Consider the following 12,189-nt stretch of genomic DNA (forward strand, 5'->3'; position numbering starts at 1 on the left):
GTGAATCATACCGCACTCAGCAACCTGATCCCCATTGCGGAGTATGAAGAACAAACTGAAAAATTTCCCTACAGCTAACAATTCCCTGCACCCCACACTTCCTGAAACTCTGAAGCATCTGTCATCCTTTGACAGACAAACGGTAAAAATCCCCCAACTGAATCTAATTTTCTCATATGCTTAAGAAAAAATATAGCTGGGAAGTAACGTACTCCCTCAGAACCCTGGTAGCTGAGTAGCATTCATCTTCTCTTGACAGCCCCCCGCTTATAATAAACCAAGGCAAATTAATTGACCTAAGTGTTGCCAGCCCCACTCCCGTCTCAGTGAGGGCAGTTACCATGTATAGCACCACATTGGCCGGCCGCCTTTTCGAGTTTTAGAGGTGCTAATGTCATCACCAGTCCCTTTCAAGGCACCCACGGCATGTCCACCTTCCTCCGTGAGTGGCTGTCTCCTCAGGCAGACCCACAGGGGTAGCCAAACCCTTCACCACGAGCACATCAGTCCCGTCCCACACTTCCTGAGTGTCATCATGCAGTACATGGGGATTAGACAGAAAGGACATGGGCCTCATTATGTGTTTGGTGGTATCTCTGTGATAAATCCACCGAAATACCACCAAACGTACTTACTGTTACCACCACTTGGACCGGTGGAATTACCACCGGATTACAAGTGGCAGTATGGTGGTGTCAGTCCCCATTTATGGAGTAGGACTCCATGGGGATTTCCACCGGTGGCAATTCCACCCAAATGGCGGCTTTTTGAAGGGAAGGTGGCAGAATTACCTCCAGCATTTTGCTGGAGGTTTTTCCTCCACCTTACCTCCAAATCCATAGTTCAGCGGTGCAGTAATGCGGCGGTACTAAGTTACCACTGCATTTCCACTGTTATTAGCCAAACCTGTAAACTCATAATGAGGCCCACTGTAGGTCTGATTTTTAGGGGATGCAGTTCTTCGGCGCCTCAAATTATTGCCATTGCGTTTGCACATTTTTGATATAGTCTAAAAATGGAGCAAATCATACATTTTCAACTCTTGGGAATTCTTTCTTCCAGGCAGCCTGGAGGATGTCTCGAGCTCTGTAATTAAGTGCTTTGCCACCACAGGCCAGGGGCCTGAGCCCGGCAGCGGAAGCCTTCCAGGTATTCTTAGAACCAGCTGCGTATTGTCCGCACAGGCACAGAACTGACACCCATAGGAACAAATAAGTCTGGCAAGCAGAAGAACATATATGTTAAAAAGGAAAAGGGAAATAGCCAACCCCTGGGGGAAAGTCAGACAAGATGGTGCAGAAACAAAAGGGGAGAGAGAGAGCACCTGCGTTCAGTTATCGAGAAAAGATTTCAACTAGGCAAGAGCCGGCCCTCCTATCCAAACTCAAGGCATCGACACAAAATAAGATGGTCAACAGTATCAAATGCTGCATAGAGGTCGAGCAGGACCAAAAGACTGACTCCACACTGATCCACAATCATGGTCAGATCCTCTATAACAGAGACAAGCACCGACTCAGTTGTACGTCTTACATAAATGAAGGCTCTCTAGTTCCCCTGGCTCTGCCTTAAAGTTGGGGAGATGCTCCAGTTCCCTTTGAACCTTGTGGATGAGACAAAGCAGCTTCTACCCCCATCAACAGAAAATAAGCAGGAGGAAATGCAAAGACAGTACCTCAGAGACTAAGAGTAACTGGGTAGTACCCCGAACCCTTGGAAGTTGATAACAGAACCCTTATAACTTTTTGAGAAGAAACTGTCCTGACACTATGGCAGGAGAACCTTTTGAGTGAAATCAAACGTGGTTGACCCAATTTTGTGCTCTTTGTGGACCCCATTCAGCTATATGGCAGATGGTGTTAAAATGGGATTCACGAAAGCTGTTCTGAAAGCCTACCGAAGCCCTCCACTGTCCAGAATATGAATGGTCAGAACATCCAGAGTGGTCCAAGTACTAATGAACCCCCCGACTCCCAAACTCAGGAGGGATGGATATGTATATTGTCGACTATGTGGACATTCCAATACAAGGGCGAGCCCAGTTGCTGAAGAGTCGAGCTACCAGAAGGAAGGTATGGAAGGAACACTCTGAAATGTGTAAGAGCAGTGAAATACAGTTGGGGCAGGAGTAACCCACTGAGATTTTGTGTTGAAGGCAATTGTGTTTAATAAGAGATCTGATGTCGCTCCGACGTCTCTAAGAAGTCACACTACCAACTACACCTCCTCAGAGGTATCCTTCCTTTCCTCTCCTTCCCCCAGAAGCTCACTGTCTCTAGAGCCCTGGTTTTCTCGAAGCTGGACTACTGTAACAGCCTCTACCTAAATCTGCCCGCCTCTACTCTCCGCCCTTTGCAACTCATCCAGAACAGGACTGCGAGACTTGTCCTTGGCCTCAAGCCCAGGGACCGTATCTCTCCAGGACTGAAATCACTACACTGGCTCCCAGTGACTGCGAGGATCAAGTTCAAAACCCTTTGCATCGTCAACAAGGCCGTCTGGGGCCTTGGGCCAAAATACCTTCAACTCTCTCTTCCTAAATATCTTCCTTCTCGTGCTCTTCGCTCATCCGCCTCCAACTCCCTCAGGGTCAGCCGCTTCTCCAACGAGTTCGGGGCAGATCTCTCTCCGCTGCAAGGGCCTCCCTCTGGAACAGCCTTCCTGCCTCCCTGAAACTTGAAGAGAACCATCTCCGGTTCCGCAGCACCTCAAAACCTTCCTCTTTGCCTCCACCTTCTCTCCCCCTCTCACCTGCTAAAATTACTGAAACTGCACTGAATCTGCAACTGGGCCACTCACCATTCTCGGTCCTTGGCCCAGCCACTCTCCCCTGCACGGCCTCCCTGTCAACCCCTGCACTGCGGGACTGTGTCTGTATCCCTACAGCCCCACTTGCCAGCACTTGTCTGCACTTACCTCGCACTTGCCACCAGCTGGCCCTTGTAATTTATCCTGTATGCTATAACCCTGTACTGCACTTTTCCCTCTAGCTTTCCCCCCCTGCACTTTTCCCTTCCCCTCTACCCTTGCACTTGCGCGAACTGAATGACACCTGGCCTAGTAGGATCGTTGTCTGTCTCCCCTTGTTCCCCCCCCGCCTCGTTGCGCCTTGAAACACTTGTGTATAGGCGCGTTACAAATGCCATATCATATCATAGGTTCTTAGTCCAGGCCGGGGACCCCATATTTCCACTGATCTGCAGAAGTGTACCTTCCCACCCAACCTGAAGAAGCCAAAGAGATAGAAGAGACAGGAAGGGGCAAAGCCAGGCTTGCGTCTTCTCATTTATCCCAGAGATCCCCTAGAAGCAGTGGACAGAGCCTGGCCTGGGGGATCTTGCAGGATCAGCCAGACTATTGAAGGCGCAGGTACCCGACACTCGCAAGAAAGAGAATCCTGCTTTATAACTCAAACTGGTTTTAGCACAGAGCAGGGATCCCTCTTTTGATGCCACCATATCTGCAGAATAGGGTAGATGTGGCTGTGCTCTATTTTGTAGAAAGAAATAGTCTTTATACCAAGTAAGGAACAATGTGAAGAGAGAAGGGAAGACTAGAGAGCTCTTTTTCAATGCCCCACACCTTTTCAGAAAGCTTTAATAGATTTGGCCCACTCCCCATCTTTTAGCAGGCCACCAAGAAGTGACTAAGACCTATAAATACACCCTTAGTTAGCTTCCCTACAATCCTTGACTATCGCTGACATTGTCTTTTCTTAGATTGAAATGGATGTGGGAAGGCATCATGTGGGCATCAAAAGCCAGGAATTGCCATATTGTAACCTTGTTATATTAAGGTATTTACTACCCTGAGGTCTGCTCTATGAAGATAAGATGAGCACAACACAATCTATTCAGAAACCTCTACCATACTTTGCTTGTGGGGTTCCCAAAGGAACGTCTGACTGACAAGGTAACCTGTTATCTCCAATTTGCTCATTGATTTGAAAAGATTGTCACACGTAGACACCCTCTGGACTTCCAACTATTACCATCAGGCAGCTAGCTTACTGGAGCATTTCAAACAAACCCTAATTGGTACCATCAAGGTCCTACATGCAGGAAATGGACACCCTCTAACACAAAGTGGGCGGGGTGTATAAAGCAGACTAATAGGCTCTTCTGGCAGATAAAACAAAGACAGTCCCTCCGACAGGGACATCAATACCATCTAACATAAGTATCAACATTGATCAAGTAAGCTCTACTTACAGGGCATAACTGTAACAGGAAGTGCATTTTGTGATTTGAAAGCTTAAGCTAGAACAGAGACATGTTAAAGAAACGCTGCACTACAGTAAATTAAAATGACACTACATTCTGATACTAAAGAGTGCATGGAATCATAATATTTGAGAAATATGTCTCTGGGAAGACTAAATCATTGATTCTGGAAATGATGAAACTATGGTTGAACATTGAAAACCAATTGGATTTTATATTATGTATTATGTATTGATTTGTATGTTATAGATTGTATGGTGTTGTATGAAAAGTTATTTATAACTGTCAACACATTTGATCAAATACAAAAATAAGAAAAAATATATAAGTGGTGGGATGCACTACATCATTAATGACTAAATATTGTACTCATTTTAAACAAAAAGAAACATACAGAAAGAGAGTTTATTTCATCATCCAAACATTGGATTTTTCAGTCACAAAATGCACAGTACCTACATTTTCAGGTAATAGAAATTGACTATTAGGACCAGAGTAGGTTATTTACATTTGCAAATTGCCTGTGGGGGAAAAGTTAGAATTTAGTTATCAAAGAGGCATAAACAAATATGTTCCCAATCAGGCATTTTTCTGTAATCTGGTAAAATCTTATGCAACAACTAACATTTCCTGCCTTGTGAGAGGTGGCAACAGAGACCACACAATCCTAAAAACGGAAGCACAATTTATTATTAAACTTAAAACATGTATTCCCTGTGGGATGAATAATGATGAAAGATTCTTTGGTACGGCTAGGGTCTGCCAGCTGTTGAATGTTGTTCACCCCTATGCATAGCTCAGGGATAGAAAATGGGTAAAAATATGGAGCAGTCATTATGCTTGTGGACCTATGTTTTTCTGCAGCATGTCACTACCCCACTGTGAAGAAACAATCATGTGAACTGTCTATTGCAAATGTGTGACCTTCAATATAGTGGTGATGAAAGAAATAGCACTGAAGAATACATATATATTTACGTCAGGCTCTCGCAGGAGGTAGACTTTTAGGTACAAGGAAATTTGAAGGAGATAGACAGGTCACCTGTTCAACAAGTCGTTTAATTAACGGCAGTCCTTCCAGAGCGGAACTGTCACATCCACTGGTAAGACAGCGCTCAAACCCCAAGGAAATCAGGGTCTCCAATGCCACCAGTGGGTCATGAACCATGTCAAATGCTGCAAAACAAAATATTTCAAAAGGAAGATGACATGATAGCAACGTACGCTCAGACTGAAAGCAAGGCTACAGAAATATTTAGATACTAACATATACACTAAATAGTACATTCCACATCACTGTCACTTCACCTCATGATGGCACAAACATATCAATAATAGATCAGCGCATTTCATTGAAAAGTGCCAAGCTCCTTTTGGATTACTTCACCGAAAACCCTCCTCAGAATTTGCACCTTGGTGCGTACAAAAACAAGACCATTAGAAGACCATTCTACTAGTCTGCTTTCAAGATGATCATGACCTTTGCAACAAAAAACCCTGAAAGCAGAAGTAAAGGCATTTTGCAAACGCTCAACTAACCACCATAAATCGAAAGATAACAATCAAAGGCGTGGATTCATGAAGTGGAGCTGGGCTCTAGAGGGTTATATCTCAGATCACGCTAATGGTATGAAACTCACCTCGATGGAAAGTGACTGGCAGAGGGCGTGATGCAGCTAGGAGAGACGGAAAAAACAGGAGAAAATTAGCCATGTTCAGTATGGGAACTTCTCTCAGTGAGGGCAATATGAATGGTACGAATAGTTATTAAAATACCACCTATCACAGAGTTTCCCATCACAGATAATCACTTATCTACCTTCTCCCAGGCACTTAGGGCAACCAACCACCCAAGATCTGGGATTGATCAAATGGAAGTTTTATTATAAAGAAACAAAATAATCATTAAAGGACGGCAAACAACCAAACATTGACACATCAACTTAAACTGTGCAAACCCCGGAATGAACATGTCTCGCATACACAGTCGCAGAAGCTCTGCAAAATATTGGGCTACTTAAATAATCAGTTTGATTAAAGGTGTTTTTCCTTTGTTTTTAAACATGTATTTACATTTGATTTTCAAGCTAGAATTGTATTTTTGGAAGCCAGTCAAAGCATGATACAAGGCTCAAATTAATCAATTACATAAGAAATCACATGTGTACCAAGTGAGTTCTTAGCAAATGCTTACTTCAACATGACATGTCATTCTATAATCAGCCTGCTATGCATCAGAAAATCTCACGGTAACATACGTCATTACCCCGAAAGTTAATTATTTATGGGAGGGGCTGAGACATTCCTATTTAGTCCCATTCCCTGCAGCGGTTGAAATAAATGTGAAATGCCCTCGATCCCGTTTCACAAAAGTTAGAAAGAGATACCAGACTGACTGGAATTGATTGTGCATCATTTAGGATGGAGGAATTTCTGTGCAATTCTGATCCCATTTGTGGACCACCAGAGATGTAGAGGACCAACAGTGTGTCTTTACCATTTAGATATAGATATGCCTTTACAATCAAAAGATTAGAGATAAGTTTCACCATGGTGGAATGTAGGGAGTGCATGCAATGCGGTCCATAGATCGCCAAAGGGTTCATTATAGGATTAGGCTCTAAGTAAATGAGATATCTTTTGCATATGACAATATTTCTTTTCACAAATTCTGAATTTGTGGGTAATTCTACCATAGGTGCACCACTCTGGTCATGGTGGCAAAGCCACTCCAGCATTGTCGCAGCAGGATTGGTTATATCTGTCCAACCTATATGGGGTCATGTACCAATGAAAAAATACTATATGCAAATGTTTTCTTAATTCATATGCATGTCCAAATCCTAGACAAAATATGCAGCCAATCGTGTGATATTTCTTTGCTCAATTCCATTGCACAATTCCTTTTCCTACTGTAGCACTATAGGGCAATTGATTCCAGTGTCATCACTATCAAGAATCCTATAGACCTGAGATGTTTCAAGAGTCCCAAGTACATCAGTTTCTAGACCAGAAATCTCAGTTTGCATAATCAAGTGACATAATTGTATACCCCAAACCTATTCAGACTCCAGGAGGTTAAACAACAGCTTATAGGATTCAAAATGAAGAGGATCCCCGTTTTCATAGAGTTAGCACCAATGCCAAAGACCTCCTCTCTCACCGCACCCAAAGTGCAGCCTTATCAAACATGGTAAGAACATATACTTGTGAACCAGGGAATCCCACTCTTCAAGTGCAGTGTCCATCTCCACATTAGGCCCTATATCAGAAGGTATGTGACTGTTTCAGCTGATAGCTTTTTAAATATCAAAGGCACTCCAGACTCCTTCATTAGGACACATTGCTTCTTCCCGTACAGACTGCGTAACCACTCCATAATTGTTCTAAGTTTAACAGTGGCTACACTTCTCTCAATATCTGGACAGCCCACATTTCTTAATAGTGTTCAAAATCACTTTCCGGATAACTCTGGGTTTCTGGCGAGCCTAAATAAAATGCCTTTTTAAAAATAAAAAAATTATGGGTTGAAACAAAATCCACCTTTAATTAATTTACATAGGCATTCATATAGATAAACATCATACATAAACGATTTTAAAACAGTAAATGGTAGATGGTAAAAAGTACTCATGATACAAAATACATATTTCATTTTCAACAAGCAAAAAAGTATAAAAACAAGAACATGAGGAAAAAGACAGCAAGGAAACTTAGTTACGACCCAAAACCTAGCTAACACATGGACAATACTAACTATCTCATAACAAAAAAAGAGAAGGGTGTAACAGCTTGATTAAAAAAGAAAAAATACAATATCAGCAGCAAGAGGTGTCCAAATCCACTGCCCTGATGAATCCCGTGACAGCGACCATTGATGAGGTTGTACGGCCAGCTAGGAGAAGGGAACATATAAAGGAATTTCCTTCAACCTAATTCATTTAGTCGAATTCATAATATTTCCTAAGATATGTGGCACAAAGGTGAGAAAGTGCCCTAAAGTCGAGCAACCAATGTTGAACTGTATACAATGTTGAACTGTACTAGATCTAGGTATAACTAATATACCTAGACCTTTGTGTTCTCGATGCAGATGCTGAAGGGAACTATAAGACTGTAGAGATTCCTGCATTTTAATCTAGCCCCAGCGGAACAGTCGAGATTTTACTTTCATGGGGTTGTTACATAGTTCTTCGGTTAAACTCCCTCCAGAATACCACAGCACAGGTGGTGGAGCGCTCTCAAATGCGTACATCCTTGACATATATAGATCTTATTTAGATCTATAAATAGCAAATTTGCAGGTGGGCAAAGAAGCTTTCTTGCTAATGAGAGTATCTTTCAGCATGCTGTGGTCTTAACGGGCACTATGCCAAGCTCATATCTTATTACTGATAACAGAAGGAATTTTGGAACGTGCATTTCTCTTTTCCAGATTTTACCTTCCAAAAAAGGGACTAACTATAAAATCCTCAATGGATACACCTCTACTGCGTAGAGCAGTTTCGGAACGACTGTAGCTTCATAGTAGAGTAGTGCCAGTTTTAGTGAGAATTTACCAAATTTGGAGTCGACTCTGGCCAATTGATTAGTCAGAGTGGCAGTGTCATGCTGCACCCATGGAAACTGTGGCAAAGTTGGAGGTTTTTGCATTGAGCAATGTAGTTATTCAACAAGCAGAGGTTGCAGTCTAGTCCTCACCTAATATGGCCATCGCGCCTATAACAACGCACCGTGCCGTAGGTACGGTGCGTTGTATCCGTCTCCTTCGACCTCGCTGCTGTGCTCTGCAGTTTCCCCTTGAATTGCCTAGCATTAGCCTTCACTACCGTCTCTCGGCTGGTTGTTCACTCCTGTTCTCTCTTGTTACTGTGCCCTTGTCTTTACTTCTTCTGCTTCTTGCAGGTTGTCTTTCTCCCGGCATCTCGCTTGCTGGCTTTCACACTCGCTTCCTTGCGAGTGTGCGTTCTATTTCCGGCACCTCTGCTGCGCTGCTCTTCTGATCTCCAGCTCACATTCTATCAGTCTTTTCAACTGATGTTCTAACTGTTCTTTACCTGTTCTATCTCTCACTCTTGCGGTCTATTTTCACGCTCCTTTGCGCTCACTCTAACCTGTTTTCTCTACTGACCTTGCTCCATCTAGAGCCATTTCAAACTCTGCCATCCGCTCCTGAATCCAGCTCAGGGTGCAACCCATCCTACTTTAAGACTGTACTCGGTGCGGAGCCTGGTCGCCGCTACCCTCAAGCGCGGGGGTTACGCTCCTCCTATCGGGAAGAAACACCATACTCCAGCTACTTCATTCCTTGAGGGGAATATCACTTATCTGAGCTTAAGGCCAGTTTTCACCACGTTAAGAGGAATAGTAGGAATCCATCCCACGCTTGGATTACCAGAGAAATACTCTGGGATGCTCAAAGACTTGACAAAAAAGACTGTGTAATCCGAAGACCACCCATCAAGACTTGCATTTACCACCTCCAGGGTTTTTTGTTGCCTAAAGGCTTTTTCCCTGGGTCAGGGGGCATGCTCCTCGGGGTTCCCTTTGGCTTGGATAATTCTCCAGTCAAGGTGGCCCCCGGAGGAGTGTGTCCTTACCTTTATGATAAGAAAGAAAAGAAGATAAAAGACAAGAAGCCCAAGGAAACTAAGAAGACAAGAAGGAAGAAGTCATCCGAGACCCGAGACAGTTCTGCAGAGAACCCAGTTGAGGAGGAATCTCGGGAGGGTTCACCGGTTTATGACAGGACGCTCTAGTCCTAAACCAGGAAGATACGCTAGTTATGCTAAGACCTGCATTCACCATAAACCCCAAATATGTTAGAGAGTTAACCTTTGTTATTTCTGTTTTGTTAATAAACCATCTCTGTTTAAATCGTTTCTTTGATTTGGTTAGCTGGATGATCTTGGTCTTTTCAGGGTTGACTATCAAAGACAGATCTTTCACATAAATCACGAAAGCATTAATTAGTCTCTGCAGGCCAATTGCGGTCATGTTAAACAGAACAGTCATCCGCGTATGCCAGCCATTTCAATCTAAGCCCAAGAAGTTTGGGAGAGACTAGGGATGAAGTTCACCAACATCAGCAAGGTACATATTAAAAAGGAAGGGTGCTGGATTCAAGATGGCCGCCGGTGCTGCGTAGACGCACTGACGGCACTCCTTCGCCCCCGAAGGTAAAAGGTGCCACCACCCTGCTAACGGGCCAACAAAACACCCCCATTAAGCACCCTGGGACGTGCAGGACTTGGAGAGCCCAGCGAGAGCCCATGGGCTGCGCTAGCAGCACAGATCTTTTGCAGCATGAGGCGGCGCAGAATGGACGGGAGAGGAGGGGGATCGTGGACCGCTGGCTGTGCCGCAAGCTGGGTGAGCGGTCTGTGGACTCCAGCGGCCAGGACATTGTCAGGGGAGAGCAGCTGCGGGCCCTCGGCGTCCGGGGATACCCTGCCATCTCTAAAGTTGGAGGAGCGGGCTCAGTGCCCAGGAACACCCTGCAGTGTCTAGAGTCGGAGGAGCGCGGGACGCCCGGCAGTGAACCTTGGCCGGCGGAAAACAGATCGGGAGAGGAGCGAGGCTCCTTTGCTGCAGCTGCTGCTTGGAGGCGGCGAATGGCGGTGCAATCCCCAGGTCGAGGGTGCTCTGGAAGAGGCAACGCGGGCCGCACCCCTGGGGTGCAACAGGTCCGTGTGGCGGCCCGCCCGGTGCCGGGTGGAGGTCAGGAATAGCAGACGGTGAGTGCGGGGCCTCTGAGAATTTTTTTTTTCTTTCTCTCGGGAAGCCTCTTGATTTCGGAGATACACAACAAGGCCTTGAGGGAGTTGTGGAGGGCCCGCTCGCATTCAAAATATCTGGTGGCAAGGACTTGGACTTGGAGAGGAGGAGAAGGGGATCCCCACGAAGGAGCTTGAGAGGGGAAGATCCAACCCTCTAGGAGACTTTTCGAGGTCATCAGCCCCACTAGGAGGGAGTTAGGTGTGGGGATTCGTCTTGCACCAGTATTTGCGAGTGACCCGCCCGGCAAGCAGCGATTTGGAGAGAGGAACTCCTGACAGGGGGAGGCAGTCCTCAGGGAAAGTCTGCCGGGAAGCGGACAAAGACTGGGAAAGACTTGTCCTCCGAAGGAGACATGAACACGAAAACAAAGGCTAAAGGGGGACGGGCAACCCTCGCCTCGAGTGACATGGTGGGCACTCTCCATTCCCTGTGGCCTCCACAAGACATTGGGGAAGGGGTGAAAGCGAGTCAAGGAGAGGTGATGACTCGCACCACCCCGGACAGTGCGGATGGGGAAGCCCTGATGTCGAAGCAGGACTTCTTGGGGGAGGTGCACAATCTGCAGGTTAATCTGGAGAAAAAATTTGAGGCCCTGGGGGAGATTAGGTAGGACCTGAGACAACTGGGGGAAAGGACGGATCTGCTGGAGAAGGGCCTCTAATATGTAGATAAGGACACGACCGCCAACAGCGAGGCCATCGAAAGGCTGGACGTGGCCACCCGGAACCTAGAAACACAAATGGAAGATTTGGAAAACAGATCCCGTAGGATCAACATTAGGGTAAAACTGCTGCTGGAAACTCTGAAAGACAAGGATCTGAAAGAGGAAATACAGGCTATTTTTGTGGAAATTCTGGAGAGGAGCTACCGGACAAGATCGAATTGGACCGAGTCCACAGGGTGGGAAGGTTATCCAAAGGTGCAGCAGCTAGACCACGAGATGTGCTGGCTGCCTTCACCAGGTACACGCAGAAGAAGGCTGTCCTCCGGACGGCAAGGAAGCGGGAACCCATCTTATGCAAGGGTCAGCAAATAGCTCTGTTTCAGGACCTAGCAAGCAGCACGTTGGTGAAGAGGAAGCAGATGGGGCCCATCCTCAAGGTGCTCAACGAAAAAAGGCATTCGCTATAATTGGACGTTCCCATTTGGCATTGTGTTTGAATGGGAAGGAAGCCAAAAGCGTGTC

General features: G+C 45.5%; 1 protein-coding gene across 4 annotated transcripts in view; it reads right to left on the bottom strand.

The window, feature by feature from the left end:
* CUTC (cutC copper transporter) overlaps nucleotides 1-12,189 on the bottom strand; it is a 435,187-nt gene that overhangs the window by 101,797 nt on the left and 321,201 nt on the right. For all 4 annotated transcript variants that reach the window (XM_069611524.1, XM_069611523.1, XM_069611525.1 and 1 more), the window contains 2 exons: nucleotides 5,864-5,899; nucleotides 5,266-5,399 (listed from right to left, as the gene is read on the bottom strand). In XM_069611524.1, the coding sequence (XP_069467625.1) occupies nucleotides 5,266-5,399; nucleotides 5,864-5,899 (170 nt within the window). The remainder of the gene's footprint in view (nucleotides 1-5,265; nucleotides 5,400-5,863; nucleotides 5,900-12,189) is intronic.

This window comes from Ambystoma mexicanum, chromosome 8 (assembly GCF_040938575.1).
Source record: "Ambystoma mexicanum isolate Mex_15411 chromosome 8, UKY_AmexF1_1, whole genome shotgun sequence".
NCBI classification, from domain to species: Eukaryota; Metazoa; Chordata; class Amphibia; order Caudata; family Ambystomatidae; genus Ambystoma; species Ambystoma mexicanum.